Source organism: Propithecus coquereli, unplaced genomic scaffold, assembly GCF_000956105.1.
Source record: "Propithecus coquereli isolate 6110/MARCELLA unplaced genomic scaffold, Pcoq_1.0 Scaffold229, whole genome shotgun sequence".
NCBI lineage: Eukaryota > Metazoa > Chordata > Mammalia > Primates > Indriidae > Propithecus > Propithecus coquereli.
Window position 1 is genome coordinate 45,582 of NW_012147830.1, and position 16,977 is coordinate 62,558.

At 38.4% G+C, this 16,977-nt stretch overlaps 1 protein-coding gene across 3 annotated transcripts in view; it reads left to right on the forward strand.

Moving 5' to 3' along the window:
* The first annotated feature begins 14,158 nt into the window (after positions 1-14,158).
* KIAA1468 (KIAA1468 ortholog) overlaps positions 14,159-16,977 on the forward strand; it is a 138,532-nt gene continuing 135,713 nt past the window's right edge. For 2 of the 3 annotated variants that reach the window (XM_012645285.1, XM_012645287.1), the window contains exon 1: positions 14,159-14,945. In XM_012645285.1, coding sequence (XP_012500739.1) covers positions 14,417-14,945 — 529 coding nt within the window. In that variant the 5' untranslated portion in view covers positions 14,159-14,416. The remainder of the gene's footprint in view (positions 14,946-16,977) is intronic. The other variant, XM_012645286.1, reaches the window with a different exon arrangement.

Consider the following 16,977-nt stretch of genomic DNA (forward strand, 5'->3'; position numbering starts at 1 on the left):
TAATATTTTACTTTGTTTGTTATATAGTAGACATCCTTTAGACTTAACACTTTCTTTAATCCTGTAGAGACTACACATATGCCCCAATGGAAAAAGGACTACTGGCACATCTAATAATGAACCTAATCCAGTTGTATTTTTCTGTTGGAGATACCCTACATTGTGTTATTTTTCAAAGCTAATGTTTGCATGGTGTTCTGGTCCATGAAGAAACTTAGATTAATTGCCTTTGTGGCATATGGTATTTTTTTGCTTTCAAACAATTTTGTTTTAAGAGCATTTGGGGGAGGGCAATTACTTAAAATTACCTCAGAGAATATGAGGGAGAATAAATGCAAAAGTATTTATATTTAAATTTCCCTCTGGGTTTATCATCATCTGTTCAAAAACAGCTTTTAAGGAACAAATATATTTATGTTCAAAGTTGCAAGGTCTCTGTAAAGCTAATTGTCTCACTTTGCCCAGAACTAAGGGGGTTCTTGGAACGTAAGATTTTCTATTAGAGGGGCTTTTTAAACATTGTTACAAAATTCATATAACATTTATCATTTTAGCCATTTTTAAATGTACTAAATTCAGTAGTATATTTGCTCACACTGTTGTGAAACCAATCTCCAGAACTTTTTCATCTTACAAAGCTGAAACTCTGTACTCATCCAGCAACTCCCCATTTCCCTCTCCCCCAAGCCCCTTGGCAACCACCATTCTACTTTCTCTTTCCATGAGTTTGACTACTCTTGATATTTCATCTAAGTGAAATCATACAGTATTTGTCCTTTTGTGACCGGCTTATTTCACTTAGCATAATGTCCCCAAGGTTCTTCCATGTTGTAGTATGTGTCAAGATTTCCTTCCTTTTTAAAGACTGTGTAATATGCCATTGTATATATATATACCACAATTTGGTTATCCATCCACCTATCAATGCACATTTTGGGTTGCTTCCACCTTTTGGGAACTGTCAATAATGCTACTATGAACATACAATATACAACCAGTTTTGTCTTAAAATAAACATTGGGCATTGGCCAGAGGTAGTCATGTAGCTCTGTTTCACTTAAGGAGACTAGAAAATATAGGGGAACAGATGGAATTATTTGCTCACAAGAGAATATATCTGTGGTACTATCTGTGCCATAGATAGATTCTTATACCATATTTCACATAGTAATGCAATAATACATGTTTATTATGTATAATCACTATTATGTACATAATACATTAATTACATTGACTGAATGTAGAGAGGGGATTATAGTGGATAAAGAGATGAATCAGGGAGACTGTTATAAAGCTAGTTAGTAAGGTAGGCCAAGAAGGAAACTTTTATTGATTAGTCCAAATGGGGGCAGCGGAAGCTGAGAGAAGGAAGTGGATGATAGAGCTATACTTTGGACGGAGCTGAAGGAGAATGCTAGGGTTTGAGCTTTTCTCCACCAAAACTCATGTTGAAATTTGATCCCCAATGTGGTGTTAGTTAAGATGTGGGGCCTAGTGGGAGGTGTTTGGGTGTGTTTGGTGTTTGGGTTATGGGGGCAGATTCCTCACGAATGACTTGGTGCCTTTCTCAAGGTAGTTCTCTAAGAATGGAATCATTCCTGTGAGAGCAGATTATTACAAAGTGAGGTTCCTCCTCCTGCTTGGTCCCTCTTCACATATGTCTGTTTCCTATTTGACCTTCTCCACCACGTTATGACGCAGCATGGAAGCCCTTGCCAGAAGCAAGGTCCATGTCCTTGAACTTCCCAGCCTACAGAATGGTCAGCTAAATAAACCTTTCTTTGTAAATTACCCAGTCTCAGATATTGTTATAGCAACACAAAACAAAAACATGGGGCTCCTATAAAAGGTTATGAGAGGTAAAAAATGATTTTCAGATTTCTGGATTGAACACCTGGGTGGTCTTTAACTTAAGAGAAGGAAAAAATTGCCTTCGTAGGATATAAGGATAGATGGAGGTGATGGAGAAGGTATTGAGCATTTTCTTTTTGATATATTAAAATTAAGCTCAAAAGATGTCATAGTAAGACAGTTGCTGTGAAACTCATAGAGGAGGCTGTAACTACAAGAATGACGTAGAGGGATCCACTACTAGAGACTGAGAAGAAATAGCCAGTGAAGTAGGAGGAAAACTTGAAAAGGGGCCCTTGAAGCTGAAAGAACAATGTTTCAAGTACAGAGGGTGAGACACACTTAAAGGGTGGAGTTAGTGCCAGACAGTAATGAGTGATTTGGGCTCTTGGAGTTAACCTTACTGAAAAATATGAACAGAGCAGTGAGAGCTGAGCCCCACTGAAGTGGTTGTTTGAAAGTGAATCGGATATAAGGGAGGGAAAGAACGGAATGAGCACAGCTCTTTGGGAGAATGTTAGAAGAAAAGAAGAAAAATAAAAATTGATACAGGGTCAATAGAGGGTCTTCCTAAGCTAGGAGATACTAGATGATTTCTGTGCTGAGGAATGATTTACAATATAGAAATAAAATTAATGATGCAACCAAAAATCAGAATAACTTGAGGAGTTAAATCCTTGAGAGAGGGGAAGGAACCTAGAGCTCAAGTGGAGCAGTTGGGCCACTCCTGGTTTTCTCAGGGCCGTCCTGCTTTTAGCACTGAAGTCTTAACAGCCAGGGAAACCTCTCAGTTCCAGACAAACTATCCCTGGGCTCTTCTGGTGGCTGTTCTGGAAGCAGGCTTCTTGTCACCTTTCATACATCTTTTCAGACGTCACTCTCTCAAGTTTCTTCTGACCACGATGAAGTAGCCACCACCCCCATTTTCTTTTATCCAAACAATTATACATTCTGTAGTTATTGTTAAAATATATTAAGTGTATCTCTTTCCACTAGAATGTAAGCTCTACATGGACACAGATCGATATCTTGTTCACTACTGTATGCTTTGCCTACTGACAGAGTAGAAGCTCAATAGATGTTTTTTAAATGGATTAATTAAATAAAAATGGAAAAGCAATTTTGGCTAAGATGAATCATATTTGAACAACATTTATTCAAAACCTACTATTTCTCAAGTATGCTCAACACTAGAAATAGAAAAATGAAGACACGGTCCCTGTTTTCCTGATGTTCAAAGAAAAGCATGAACATAAATGCACTTCAGTATAAGGTGCTGAGCAGGGCCACAAAGGACAGGGCAATGAACCCAAGCCAAGGAAAGGTGTTAAAGAATAACTGACATTTAACCAAGCCTTCAAGAATATGTGGAACATTAGATAATCAAAAGACATAGTAAGCAAAGATGCAATATCTAGTGGCCCATTTCTCAGTGTTAACCAAGGAACCCTGTGATAATTCCTTCAGATCCAAAAAATTATCTAATGTATGTTTTGTATGTATTTTTAAAAATACACGGATATTGGCCGGGCGCGGTGGCTCACGCCTATAATCCTAGCTCTCTGGGAGGCCGAGGCGGGTGGATTGTTTGAGCTCAGGAGTTCGAAACCAGCATGAGCAAGAGCAAGACCCTGTCTCTACTAAAAATAGAAAGAAATTAATTGGACAACTAAAAATACATAGAAAAAATTAGCCGGGCATGGTGGCGCATGCCTGTAGTCCCAGCTACTCAGGAGGCTGAGGCAGAAGGATCGCTTGAGCCCAGGAGTTTGAGGTTGCTGTGAGCTAGGATGACTCCACGGCACTCTAGCCTGGGCAACACAGTGAGACTCTGTCTCAAAAAAAAAAAAAAAAATACATGGATATTAAATAGAAATTGCCTTTAGCTGCATATAATTCTTTTTCTTTTGTAGTGTAAAGAATCTCTCTGTCAGAGTACATTCCACTTATTTAAACAAGTATTAACTATTATAAGGTTAATAGTCTTATAAATTTTTTGTGATGCATTCTAACAAGTGAAATCTATTTTTAAGTTTTGCAATCTACTTTTTTAAAGTATAATTTATATACAAAAATGGACCCATTTCAAGTCTTACAACTTTTGACAAATATATATGCTCATGTAATCACCACCAGAATCAAGATAAAGAAAATTTTTGTCAGCCTATTAAGTTCCCCCATTTCCCTCTCCAGCCAATCCCTGCCCCAAAACGCCATCTATAAGCAACTACTGATCTGCCTTCTGTGATACTAGATTAATTTTGACTCTTCTAGAATGTTATAGACATGGAATCATGTAGTATTTACTTTACTGTGACTGCTTTCATTCAGCAGTGATTTTGAGATTCACGCATGTTGTGTGATTTAGCTGTTTCTTGATTTTTATTACTGACAAGTAAGCCACTGTATGGATATACTACAATTTGCTTATCTATTAACCTCTTGATGGATATTTGGATTATTTCATTTTTGGCTACTGCAAATAAAGCTTCCATGAACAGTAAATGTACAACACTTTATATACATATGCTTTCATTTCTCTTGGCTAAATATGCAAAATTAGACTTGTTGGGTTAAATGATGTATATGTTTAAATTTATAAAAAGAACCACCAATCTTTTTTTAAACTGTGTTTACACACAACAGCAATGGCTGACAGTCCCAGTTGTTCCACATATTTGCCAACACTTAGTATTATAGGCTGTTTCATTTTGTCTATTCTAGTGTAAATGTAGTAGTAACCTATTGTGGTTTTAATTTACACTTACAAGATGATCAATGATGATGGGAAACTGTTCATATGTTTAATGGACATTTTTATCCCCTTATTTTCTTAACAGTATCTTACACATAGTACTTTTACATTCTGATTAAGTTCAATTTATTAATTTTTTGTTATATTTTGGGTCTCATTTAAGGAATCGTTATAAATAACAAGACTTTCTGTTGTATAAACTTTTAATTTTTATTTCAAAATAATTTCAAACTTACTGAAAAGTAGCCAGAATAATAGTACAAACACCCATGTCCCCTCTAGCCATATAAATCTAATATTAACATTTTCTCATTTGCTGTCTCACTTTTTCTCTCCCTCTCTGCTTCTATCCTGGCTTGCCTCTCTGCCTTACCTTCTTTCTCTGTATATATCTGACCACATAATATTGTTTCTGAACCATTCGAGGTTAAGTTACATACAACATGGCTTTTCAACTCTAAATACCTCAGTGTTTATTACCTAAGAACAATGGTCCTCTCTTATATACCTACAGAATTATCAACTTCAGTAAATTCAATATCGATATAATATTTAACCTACCATCCATATTCTAATTCTGTAAAGTGGGCCAAAAATGTTCTTGCTAGCATTTTTGTGGCTTTATTGGGGCATAAATGGCCTATAATAAATGGAAAATTTTAAACTCTGCAATAATCACAATCAAGGTGAACAAACCCATCATTCCTAAAAGACTTCTCATTACTCTTTATAATCAAAACTCCCCCCTCATCCCTAGACAACCACTAATGTGCTATCACTATAGATTTGTTTGCATCTTTTAGAATTTTATATAAATAAATGTATTTCTGCAGTATGTACTCTTTGCTATCTGAATTCTTCCACTGAATATAATTACTTTTGGAATCATACATATTTGTTTCTTTTTATTACTGAGTAGTATTCCATTGCATGAAGATACCACAACTTGTTTATTCACTCATGTGTTAACAGCCACTTGTATTGCTTTTAAAGTTTTGGCTATTGCAAATAAAGCTGAAGAATCATGGTACAGTCTATATATGGCCATATGCTTTCATTCCTCTTTAGTAAATATCCAGGAATAAAATCGGTAGGTCAAGTTGTAAATGCATATTTAACATTTTAAGAAACCGTGTAGGTGGGAGGGGGGAAGAGGGGATGGGTGAAATCATACCTAACAGGTACAATGTACACTATCTGGGTGACGGTCACACTTATAACTTTCACTCAAGCAGTACAAAGGCAATCCATGTAACCAAAACACTTGTACCCCATAATATTCTGAAATAAAAAAAAGAAACTAACAGTTTTCCAAAATGGTTGTACAATTTTTATTCCCATCAGCAATATATGAGAGTTTCAGTTGCTTTAATCCTCATCACATGTGCCACTGTCAGTCTTTTAAATTTTATCTGAAGTGGGTGTGTAGCAGTATCTTGTTGTGGTTTTAACAGACATTTCTTCAATGACTAATGTTATTGAGCATTTTTTCATAGGCTTGCTGACTGTATTTTTCTCTGATAAAATGTTCAAATTTTTGTTCATTTTTAAACTGTATTGTCTTCTTGTTACTGAACTGTAATAGTTCTTTATATATTCTACATATAAGCATATCTCATTTTATCACACTTTGCTTTACTGTACTTCACAGATATTGCAATTTTTGCAAATTGAAAGTTTGTGGCAACGCTGCATGAAGCAAGTCTAATGGTGCCATTTTTCCAACATCATGTGCTCAATTTGTGTCTCTATGTCACATTTTGGCAATTCTCACAATATTTCAAACTTTTTCGTTACGACTATACTTGTTATGGTGATCTGTGATCCGTGATCTCTGATGTTACTATTGTAATTGTTTTGAGGTACGATGAACTGTGCCCACATAAGACTGAGAACTTAATCAGTAAATGTTGTCTGTGTTCTCACTGCCCCACTGACTGATTGTTTCCCTGTCTCACTTCCTCTCCTCCATTATTCCCTGAGACATAGAAATGTTGAAATTAGGTTAATTAATAACCCTACAATGGTCTCTGAGTGTTCAAGTGAAAAGAAAGTCACATTTCTGTCACATTAACTCAAAAGCTAGAAATGATTAAGCTTAGTGAGGAAGGAATGTCAAAAGCCAGGACAGGTCGAAGGCCAGGCCTCTTGTGCCAAACAGTCAGCCAGGCTGTAAATGCAAAGGAAAAGTTTTTGAAGGAAAGTAAAAGTGCTACATTAGTGAACACACAAATGATAAAAAAAATGCAACAGCCTTATTGCTGATATTGAGAAAGTTTTAGTGGCCAAGATAGAAGATCAAACCAGCCACACCATTCTCCTAAAGCAAAGCTTAACCCAGAGCAAGGCCCTAGCTCTTAAATTCTATGAAGGCTAAGAGAGGTGAGGAAGCTGCAGAAGAGAAGTTTGAAGCTAGCAGAGGTTGATTCATGAGGTTGAAGAAATAAGTCTCCATAATATAAAAGTGCAAGCTGAAGCAAGTGCTAACGTAGAAGCTGCAGCAAGTAATCAGAAAAGTCTAGCTAAGATAAGTGATGAAGGTGGCTACACTATACAACTGATTTTCAATGTAGATGAAGCAGCCTTCTATTGCAAGAAGATGTTATCTAGGACTTTCATAGCTACAGAGAAGTCAACGACTGGCTTCAAAGTTTCAAAGGACAGGCCGACTCTGTTGGTAGGAGCTAATGCAGCTGGTAACTTTTGAGTGGAAGCACATGCTTACTTACCATTCCAAAAATTCTACAGCCCCTAAGCATAATGTTAAATCTACTCTGCCTGTGCTCTATCAGTGGAACAATGAAGTCTGGATGACAGCATATCTGTTTACAGCATCGTTAACTGAATATTTTAAGCCCGGTGTTGAGACCTAATTCTCAGAAAAAAAGATTTCTCCTAAAAATATTACTGCTCATTGACAATGCACCTAGTCACCCAAGATCTCTGATGGAAATATACAAGGAGATTAATGTTGCTTTCATGCCCACTAACACAACATCCATTTTGTAGCCCATGGATCGAGGAGTAATTTCAACTTTAAAGTCTTATTGTTTAAGAAATATATTTCATAAGGCTATAGCTGCCAGTGATAGTGATTCCTATGGTGGATCTGGGCTAAGTAACTTAAAAACCTTCTGGAAAAGATTCACCATTCTAGATGCCATTAAGAACATTCACAGTCTGGGCATGGTGGCTCACTCCTGTAACCATAGAACTTTGGGAGGCTGAAGCGGGAGGGTGGCTTGAGGCCAGAAGTTTGACACCAGCCTGAGCAACATAGAAAGACCCTGTTTGTATAAAAAATAGAAAAATCAGACAGGTGTGGTGTTGTACGCCTGTAGTCCCAGCTGCTCAGGAGGTTGAAGCAGGAGGATTACTTGAGCCTGGAAGTTTGAAGGTGCAGTGAGTTATGATGATGCCATTGCACTCTGGCCTGAGCAACAGAATAAGACCCTATCTAAAATAAAATAAAATGATGCTCATGATTCACGGGAGGAGGTCAAAATATCATATCAACATTAATAGGAGTTTGGAAGAAGTTGATTCCAACCCTAATGGGTGTCTTTAGGGGCTCAAGACTTCAGAGGAGAAAGTCACTGCAGATGTGGTGGAAACAGAATTATAAGTGGAGCCTGAAGATAGGACTGAATTGCTGCAATTTCATAATAAAACTTGAATAGACGAGGAATTGCTTCTTATGGATGAGGAGAAAGTAGTTTCTAAGGATGGGATCTACTCCTGGTGAAGACGCTGTGAACACTGTTGAAATGACAACAAAGGATTTAGAATATGACCTAAACTTAGTTGATAAAGCAGTGGCAGTGTTTGAGAGGATTAGTCCAATTTTAAACGAGTTCTACTGTGGGTTAAATGCTATCAAACAGCATCACAAGCTACAGAGATATTTTTCATGAAAGGAAGAGTCATTGGATGTGGCAAACTTCATTGTCCTATTTCAAGAAATTGCCACAACCACCCCAACCTTCAGCAACTACCGCCCTGATCAGTCAGCAGCCATTAGCACAGAAGCAAGATCCTCCACTGGCAAAAAAAAAAATGACTACTCACCAAATGCTCAGATGATCATTAGCATTTTTTAGCAACAAAGTATTTTTAAATTAAGGTTTGTGCATTGTTTTTTTAAACAATGCTATTGTACACTCTTAATAGTCTGCAGTATAGTATAAACATAACTTTTATATTCACTGGGAAACCCAAAAATTCATTGGCTTGCTTTATTGTGGTGGTCTGGAACCGAAGCTGCAATATCTCTGAGGTATGCTTGTATCTCCAAGCCCCAGTTTAAACATTCCCTCTTCAGCTGGTTCTCTGACCATGCTATCAAAAAGGATCTTCACATATCTTTATCATTCAATTGCTTATTCATATCCTTTAATTAGAAAGGGTAGGGTTCTCAGCCTGTTCTTTGACTTGTACATTATATGTGTGTTTATATACATTAGATAGATATATATATTCATATATAAATTTTGTTCCTAGTGACTTGATAAAATAAAGTTTTAAATTTTTATACAGTACAATTCATCAAACTTATGCTTTCTGGAGTGAGTTTTTTGCGTGTTGTATTATATAAGAAAAGTTCCCTTGTTCTTATGTCATATATATTCTTCTAATATTTTTAGATTTTTGCTTTTTACTTTTCGTCATCTAGAATTTATCTGTGTATATAGTATGAGATAGAGATCAAATTTATGTTTTTAACCAAATGACAGGTGTTAGTACAGCTACCACTTTAGAATTCACTAAGATAAATTGCACATCAGAAACAAACATGAGTAAAAAACTTTAAATTCAAATCTTGGCTTTCACTATGTGTAATAGTAAAATTTGGAAACAATATCTAACAATAGGGAACAGATAAATTGTTTATATTGTTTATTTGTAATAAAATACTGTACAGCACTGAAAATGAATTAAGTCACATCTCTGGCAAGGATATATATATACATATGGACTAATACAAAAAATTTTAAAGGTATCTTCTACCCTTTTTCTCCAACACAGCCAAATTTCTTAAAAAGACTGAATGTGACCTCTTTTTTCCCTAACCATTTACTAATTCTCAAACAACTTAAATTAAGCCTTGTTTTCATTACTTTAGAGATAAAGTTTTCACTAAGACAGCTAATAGTGCAAAGTCCAATAGCTATTTTTTAGTCTTCATTTTCTGTGGCTTCTCCATTCAACTGAAACCATGCCTGCTTTTTTTAATAGGTTATCATCCCTTGGCTTCTGTGAAAATTACTCCTTTCATTTTCAACCTATGTCTCTGATTAACATAGACTGGTCTCTTTCTGGACATTAAATTTTGGAGTTACTCAAAACTTGGTCCTAGGCCATCTTCTCTTTTCACTCTATATTCTCTATCCTGACATGTTTAATCATATCCTTGTCTTCAGTTATCACCTATATGCAAAGTCTCAACAAAGTACAGCTCCAAATCCACATACATAACTCCAACCCTGATAAATCTTGGATATTTCAAAGACACTCAAATTGAGGTTAAAGTCAAATTCATAATATTCCCCAAGAGCCTTGTTTATTACCCTCCAAAATCCCTAGTGTTCACAATCTTAGAAGATGGCACCACCTTCCACCCAAGCACGCCAGTCAGAGAACTAGGAGTCTTTCTTTATACCCTATTCTTCTCCCACGTTCAATCCAATAATCATGTCTACTTTGTTTCTTGAATCTGTTCATTTGTCTTAATCTCTACTGACCCCATGTATGCCATCTCTCACCTGCACTATTGCAATGCACAAATAGGTCTCCCCATATCACTCTAACCCCTCTCTGACACATTTCTTGCTGTGTAGTCAGAGTATTACTCTTTTGTTTTGCTTTTTTCAAAATGCAAATCAGAACATCTCTCTCCATCCTAATCAATACTAAAATCGTTCATATGACTAACAAGGTCTTATACAGACTAGCCTCTCCCTCCTTGTCTAACCTCATCTCATAGGACTCTCCCTTGCTTTAGGTATCTCACCTCATTGCCTTCTTTTATTTCAAGTATCCCATGCTCCCCATTGCTATAGGACCTTCACAGGTACAATTCCTTTCCAAAGAACGCACTTCCAACCTATCCTCCCTCTCTCTTACCTTATCATCTCCTAACATCTCCTTTCAAGCATTACTTCCTCAGGGAATATGCAGGCTAAGTCAGAAGCCAAAACTTTTACTTTGGTTTGTAATTACATAGCTATATCTTTGACTATTTGGATTAATGTCTATCTCTGACACTTCACCATAATTCTGTGACAGCAGGACAGGGCATCTTCAGCACCAATCACAGTCCTACACACTTAGTGAAGACTCAACATATAAGTAAATTATTTAGGATTATCATTTCACAAGTAAATGCAATATGTACTACAGCCACTAGAGGCTGCCTTGCTTCTCTTTTTGTTTCTCCAGAACAAGACCTGTAATGATTGAAAATACTTAAAAACAAACCAAAAAACCACTTTTTATGCTAAAGTAACTTACCATACATAAAATTGCAGTGATTTCAAATCAACATTCACAAACTACTTATTTTATTATTGCCAAGCACATGTATATCAATATTACTTAATATTTCTCTTTAAAGAGAATCACATTTTGTTCAGATTTATTGAAAAAGAAAACTTTGTTTGCCATGGTTAAATTGCTTGGAAACCTCCAAAATAATGCATAACTATCAAAATTTTTAAAAAATATATCCATGCAACAAAAAAGTTATCTAACTTATACCTGTGGAACTTTTACCACACACTGGAAAACAATAAAACATTAGATATTACTAAAACTTCAATGTTACTTATGATTATTTTAAGACTACTAAAGCCAAAAGTAATTTTTTAAATACTAAAATGACTGACATGCTTGGGAGAAAAGCCATCTTTTACATTTTCATTGTTAAGGTACAAACTTTAAAGACTATCTTTATTATTCAGATGAAACATCAGCTAAAAGGCCTAGATTAATGAAAATCTTTCTAAGTAGAAAGGAAATTTCCCAACACTATTAATAATAAATTACGATAAGTAGAGATCAGCAATTATTAATATTCTAGAGTCTGCTACTTCTTATACATTTTTAATTGATACCAAACCTCTATGTATTGTGGAAAAGAAAAGTACCTACTGGGAAGACTGGAAAGTTGATTTGTTATGGGCTTACAAGATCACACACACGCTCCATGGTTATAGGATAGAAAGTAGAAGAAGGAAACTACAGATTTGTATAGTAAGTCATAGAAGAACTTCTACATCCAACTTCTTACAACTCTCTGAGGAAACATTTTAAATCTATTTTCAACTTGCATTTTAGAACTCAGACTCATTAAAGATATTGCCTTTCAGCCCTATTCACTCAATTGCTTTTCAGGCTTTAATTGCTAAAACAGTGGACATTTGTTTATTTTTTAAAACCTGTCAAATATTCTCAATACATACTAATATTTCATTAATTAATAACCGATCATAGTAACAACATTCACTATGTACCAAGTACCAGGCACTGGGACAAGAACATTCGCAATTCTGTGACACCGTTGTCAAAATCATCTTTGACAGATGAATGCAAGTCAGGCTGGGAGAAGTTAGGTAATTTTTTCAAGTTCTCACAATAAGTAATTGGTAGAATTGGAATTTGAATGTAGGCTTTTCTGATAAGCACAATCCTCTTCAGGAACCCAAAGTGCACAAACAGTCCATTTCTAATCATGTCCTTCCCATGCCACTCACTAATCCTCCATTTCTCTATTCCACAAATTAGTTCCATTTTTAATTTCTCTGGAAAACTCAGTTAAATAAGGATCAGCAATCCCTTTTGGTAAGAAATATGCAACGGCATGTAGTATTGGTCATTCCGATACTATTTTCCTAATATTGGGGATTTTTTTCTTGTTTTTCTTTAACACGCGGCACAGAAAAACATTTACCATTAAAACATCAGGAGCTAATGTCCCATAGAAAATACTTTAAAATTATAGTACTAACACCATTTAAAAAAAAATTTGTAGCAAAAACAAAATTTAAAAACTCAAAGGCTCACTCAAATGAAAATTTTAGTTTACTGAGCCTGGGTAAGCTGAAATTAAAACCTACACTTAACCGTTGGCATACCTTTACATGCAAACCAATAACCTGACCTAAGGTTATATAAGAATGCTCTATTTTAATTTTTCCAGAGTTAAAGGAGATACTTTACTGCTTCAATGTAATATGTCACTTACCTAATAGTCATAATTACTGCTGCCTATTGGAAGCTGCACAGTAAGAAAGCAAATCCAAAAGCTGCAAAAGTGGCAATTTGCCTGTGAAGAAAATATCATAGAAGCTATCGAGAACAGCAGTCTAATAGCATTGACTGTAAAATATTCCCTTTACCACCTCAGAGTGTAATCAAGGAATGACATAAAAGATAAATGTTGATCTTCTAAACTTAGGAATATACTTATTTTATGTGCTAACACCTAATAAAGGAAATCCAACTTTAAAATAGTTAAGTTCCACAATCAAACCTTGAATTTAAATGAATGAGTCAGAAAGGCTTGAAGGCACAGTGATAAAAGCATAGTTCTGTACATGAGAGAAATGACGTTAACTCCTTTGAATACTTACTAGTGCAGTTGTTTTGGCCAGGTTATTGAACTCTCTAGACTTAAGTTTACTATCTCTCTATTTGTGGGTCAGCATTTGACATTTTGAAGGGTCCCTGTTGTGTAAATCCTAAGTGTTTATTGAGCACCTAATAGTTTGTTGTCCAAATCGAAGGTGTTCACAGATCCAGGCAAATCCAAACCTCTCAGTTTCATTTTCCGTTTAGCGCCCCCATCTCCCACCCTTACCCCTTGTACAGGATTAACTCCGGGGCGGGAAGACGCGCTCTGAGCTGTAAGAAGTCTGTGCTGCCGCTAGGCCCCGAAGTGAGCAAGCACATGGCAGGGAAGGGAAGAAGAACTCAGATTCTGACTACTGCACTGGGCACTTGCTACACGCGCGGAGCAAATGTCACCCATTGGCAGCAATGAGAAAAAGTGAAGCGCTCTGAGGGAACAGGGCGTCCGCGGGTGAGAGGCCATAGTTCCCGTGCCGCCGCACCTCTGCGCACCGGTCCCTGAACTTTACCTGGGGCTTATCCGGGTCAGGCCTGATCTCAGGAACGATGCCTCCTCAGCGCGAAGGCAGGACCCAATGCCATTAAAGGTCTCGAGCAGGGTTCCCTCTGTCCCCCTGAAACGATAGCCAGGAGAGGTTTCCCTAACACACCACCACAACTGCCTCTCAACCACGCAACGGCCCTGACACCTAGCCAGCAGCCTGCTCTCGCGATAATTCTGGGGCCAGTCCCCCGTAATTCCATCCCCGCCCTCCTCCTCTGGCCAATAATGGAGGAGTTGTGGGCGGGGTTTTGTGTTTGAGCGGAGAGCGCGGCCTTCAATCTTCGCTATCTGGAACAGAGAATGGGCGGGACTGAGGTGGCCAGGGGCGGGGCTGAGGCAGGGAGATGGGCGGGGCTGAGGCAGGGAGATGGGCCGGGCACGCACCAATTCTCGCGAGATTGGTGACCAGGAAGACGCCTGCAGAGCCCGGCTGCTGGTGCGGCAGCGGCTGAGGCGGCAGGTGCTGCTGCACTCGGACCTCCTGCCTCCGAGCCTACGCTTGATCTCTGGGTGGGGAGGCGGGACGTGGTCAGGCCCGGGCTGTGGAGGTCCGCTGTGTCCACTGAGGCTTAGGAGGGATTCAGGCTGCGGCCTGTCAGAGCCAGTCAGGGAGGCGCCCACACTCCTGACAGGATAAGATGGCGGCGATGGCGCCTGGAGGTAGTGGCAGTGGTGGCGGCGGCGTGAATCCATTCCTCAGCGATTCGGACGAGGACGATGACGAGGTAGCCGCGACAGACGAGCGGCGGGCAGTACTTCGTCTGGGTGCCGGGGTTGGCCTAGATCCTGGCTCTGCAGGCTCGCTGTCGCCACAGGATCCCGTGGCCTTAGGAAGCAGTGCGCGGCCAGGGCTCCCTGGAGAGGCGTCGGCTGGTGCGGTGGCCCTGGGGAGCACCGGGGAGACCCCGGCCCGATTGTCAATTGATGCGATCGCGGCTCAGCTGTTGCGCGATCAATACTTGCTGACCGCCTTGGAGCTGCACACCGAGCTATTAGAGAGCGGCCGCGAGTTGCCTCGGCTGCGCGACTACTTCTCCAATCCGGGCAACTTCGAGAGGCAGAGTGGGACCCCGCCAGGAATCGGGGCACCAGGGATCCCTGGAGCAGCCGGCATTGGAGGCGTTGGAGGTCGGGAACCGAGTACAGCGTCGGGCGGGGGACAGCTGAGTAAGTGGACGCAGCGGGGTTGTTGGAATTGTAAGGAGTTACTGTGAGGCAGAGGGGCATTTCCGGGTGGGTACTGAGTATAGGGGCGTTTTAGGGAGCGAGAGTTTTGGGGTGGGGGGTGTCTTTTGCAGTGGAGGCAAAAGGATCCCGCAGTGACTTCTCTGTGCTGGCCTCCAACCCTTGGCTGGGGTTACACTTGCTCCTGGCTTCCCTGGTGGTGTCGGTTATCTATAAAATACCAAGAGTTTCTAGTTTACTGGCTATTTCAGAACTCCAGAAAGCTCCCTTGTAAACTGGCTTATTGCTTTAAGCATTTTTCCTTTTTCTCCAATTACCTGGATCACACTACCAGGAAACAGTATTTCTTAAGCTGCCCGCAGTAATTCTGGAACTCAAAGTCGAGAGAGAGAATAGGAAATGCCTCTCTCTCCGCAAAGTCAGATGCACTGAAAACCCTTTGTTTTTGGGACGACTTTCTCACCCCAAAATTGGGTTTTCTGCTACATAAAATTTGTTCTGCTTAAATAAAGTCGATGTAATTCACTTTCAGTGCCTTAAGTAGTGTTCAAAATTACAGGAAATCCAAGGAACAGTGTAGGCAGGTTCTGACTGCAGTCTATCTCACCATCCTACAACCTTACTGGCTTTTTTCTCTGCATAAGATAGTTTACCTCTTTATCTTGTTATAATCATTTTTAGCAGCATAGAGTAATTGCTTACCGCATTCATCATATATTTATTTATAAGTGTTTCTTTATGGCTTGAAAATTTGCTATCAAGGATGTACTGTGTATAGGATTCCCAGTATCCTCCCTGTGGGAGGCAACTTATTTTCCCTTACTAATGTATGAGATGTTTTTGAGTGTTACATGAAGCCAACTAGAATTTGGCCCCATATGTTAATTCTATCTTAACACGTGTTAATATAGGGTTTTATTACTGTAGCCTAATTGATTTGTGTGTGTGTGTGTGTGTGTCTTTACTTTTGAATGGTGCCAGAGACTTAAATTGCCTTCGACTTAGACAAAGTGAAGTGCAAAGAGTCCATTTTCTATCAGGATAAATCTTAAGCACATTTCCCTCTTGGATATGGTATTTTCTTAATAGGTATAACTTCCTTACTCAGTATGTAACTTTCTCATTGCTAACCTCTAAGACTTACAAAATGTAACAAAGCGCAGTGTAACAAAGTTGTTTGTAATGGTTGCGGCTTTTTTAAAAAAGAATTCTAAATTATCTAATAATTTTCACCTGACAAGCTCTAGCTCAGATGTCACCTGTGTAACTGCTTTCCACACTCTCCCACCTTTGGTAGTTGCTTGTTTCTTTCATTGTACTACTTTCAAACCTCCATCATAGCCTTTAGCCCTTTTCTATTTGATTTGTTGACAATATAATTTTTCTCCATAGTCAGTTCTTCAGAGACATCTTTACAGTAAATCCCTCACACTTTGCACAATCCTTGGCCTATTGTTGACCATAACTCAATTGTATCTGCTATTCTTTCAACCATATTAATTACAATAATTAATTACCATATTAATTACAATGAAATGAATTATTCTTTCATAACTTTACTCATTTAATTTTAAAGAATTTCCTTATCTTTTCAGCCTGCCTTATTATGACTTTATATTACTGTTTATGGTAAAAATTTACCCTTATAAACTTTTTTATTGAAAGAATTATAATTTAGACTCATTAAATAATTAGCAGTGTTTTAGAGTAAAAATGCACTGTTAAATGCCTTTGCATTATGCATTTTTTTGGTTTCCTGAAATAACTTAAGTCCTATGACCAAAAATCACAATTAAATATTCATGTGCACCTGTGCTTTTCTTTTACCCTCATTTTTTAAGTACTGGAGAGGGATGTGTCACATTCCAGCAGGGTTGTTGGGATTGTAAGGAGCTACTGTGGGACAGAGGGGCATTTCTGGGTGGGTACTGAGTATAGGGACGTTTTAGGGAGCGAGAGTTTTGGGGTGGGGGGTGTCTTTTGCAGTGGAGGCAAAAGGATCCCGCAGTGACTT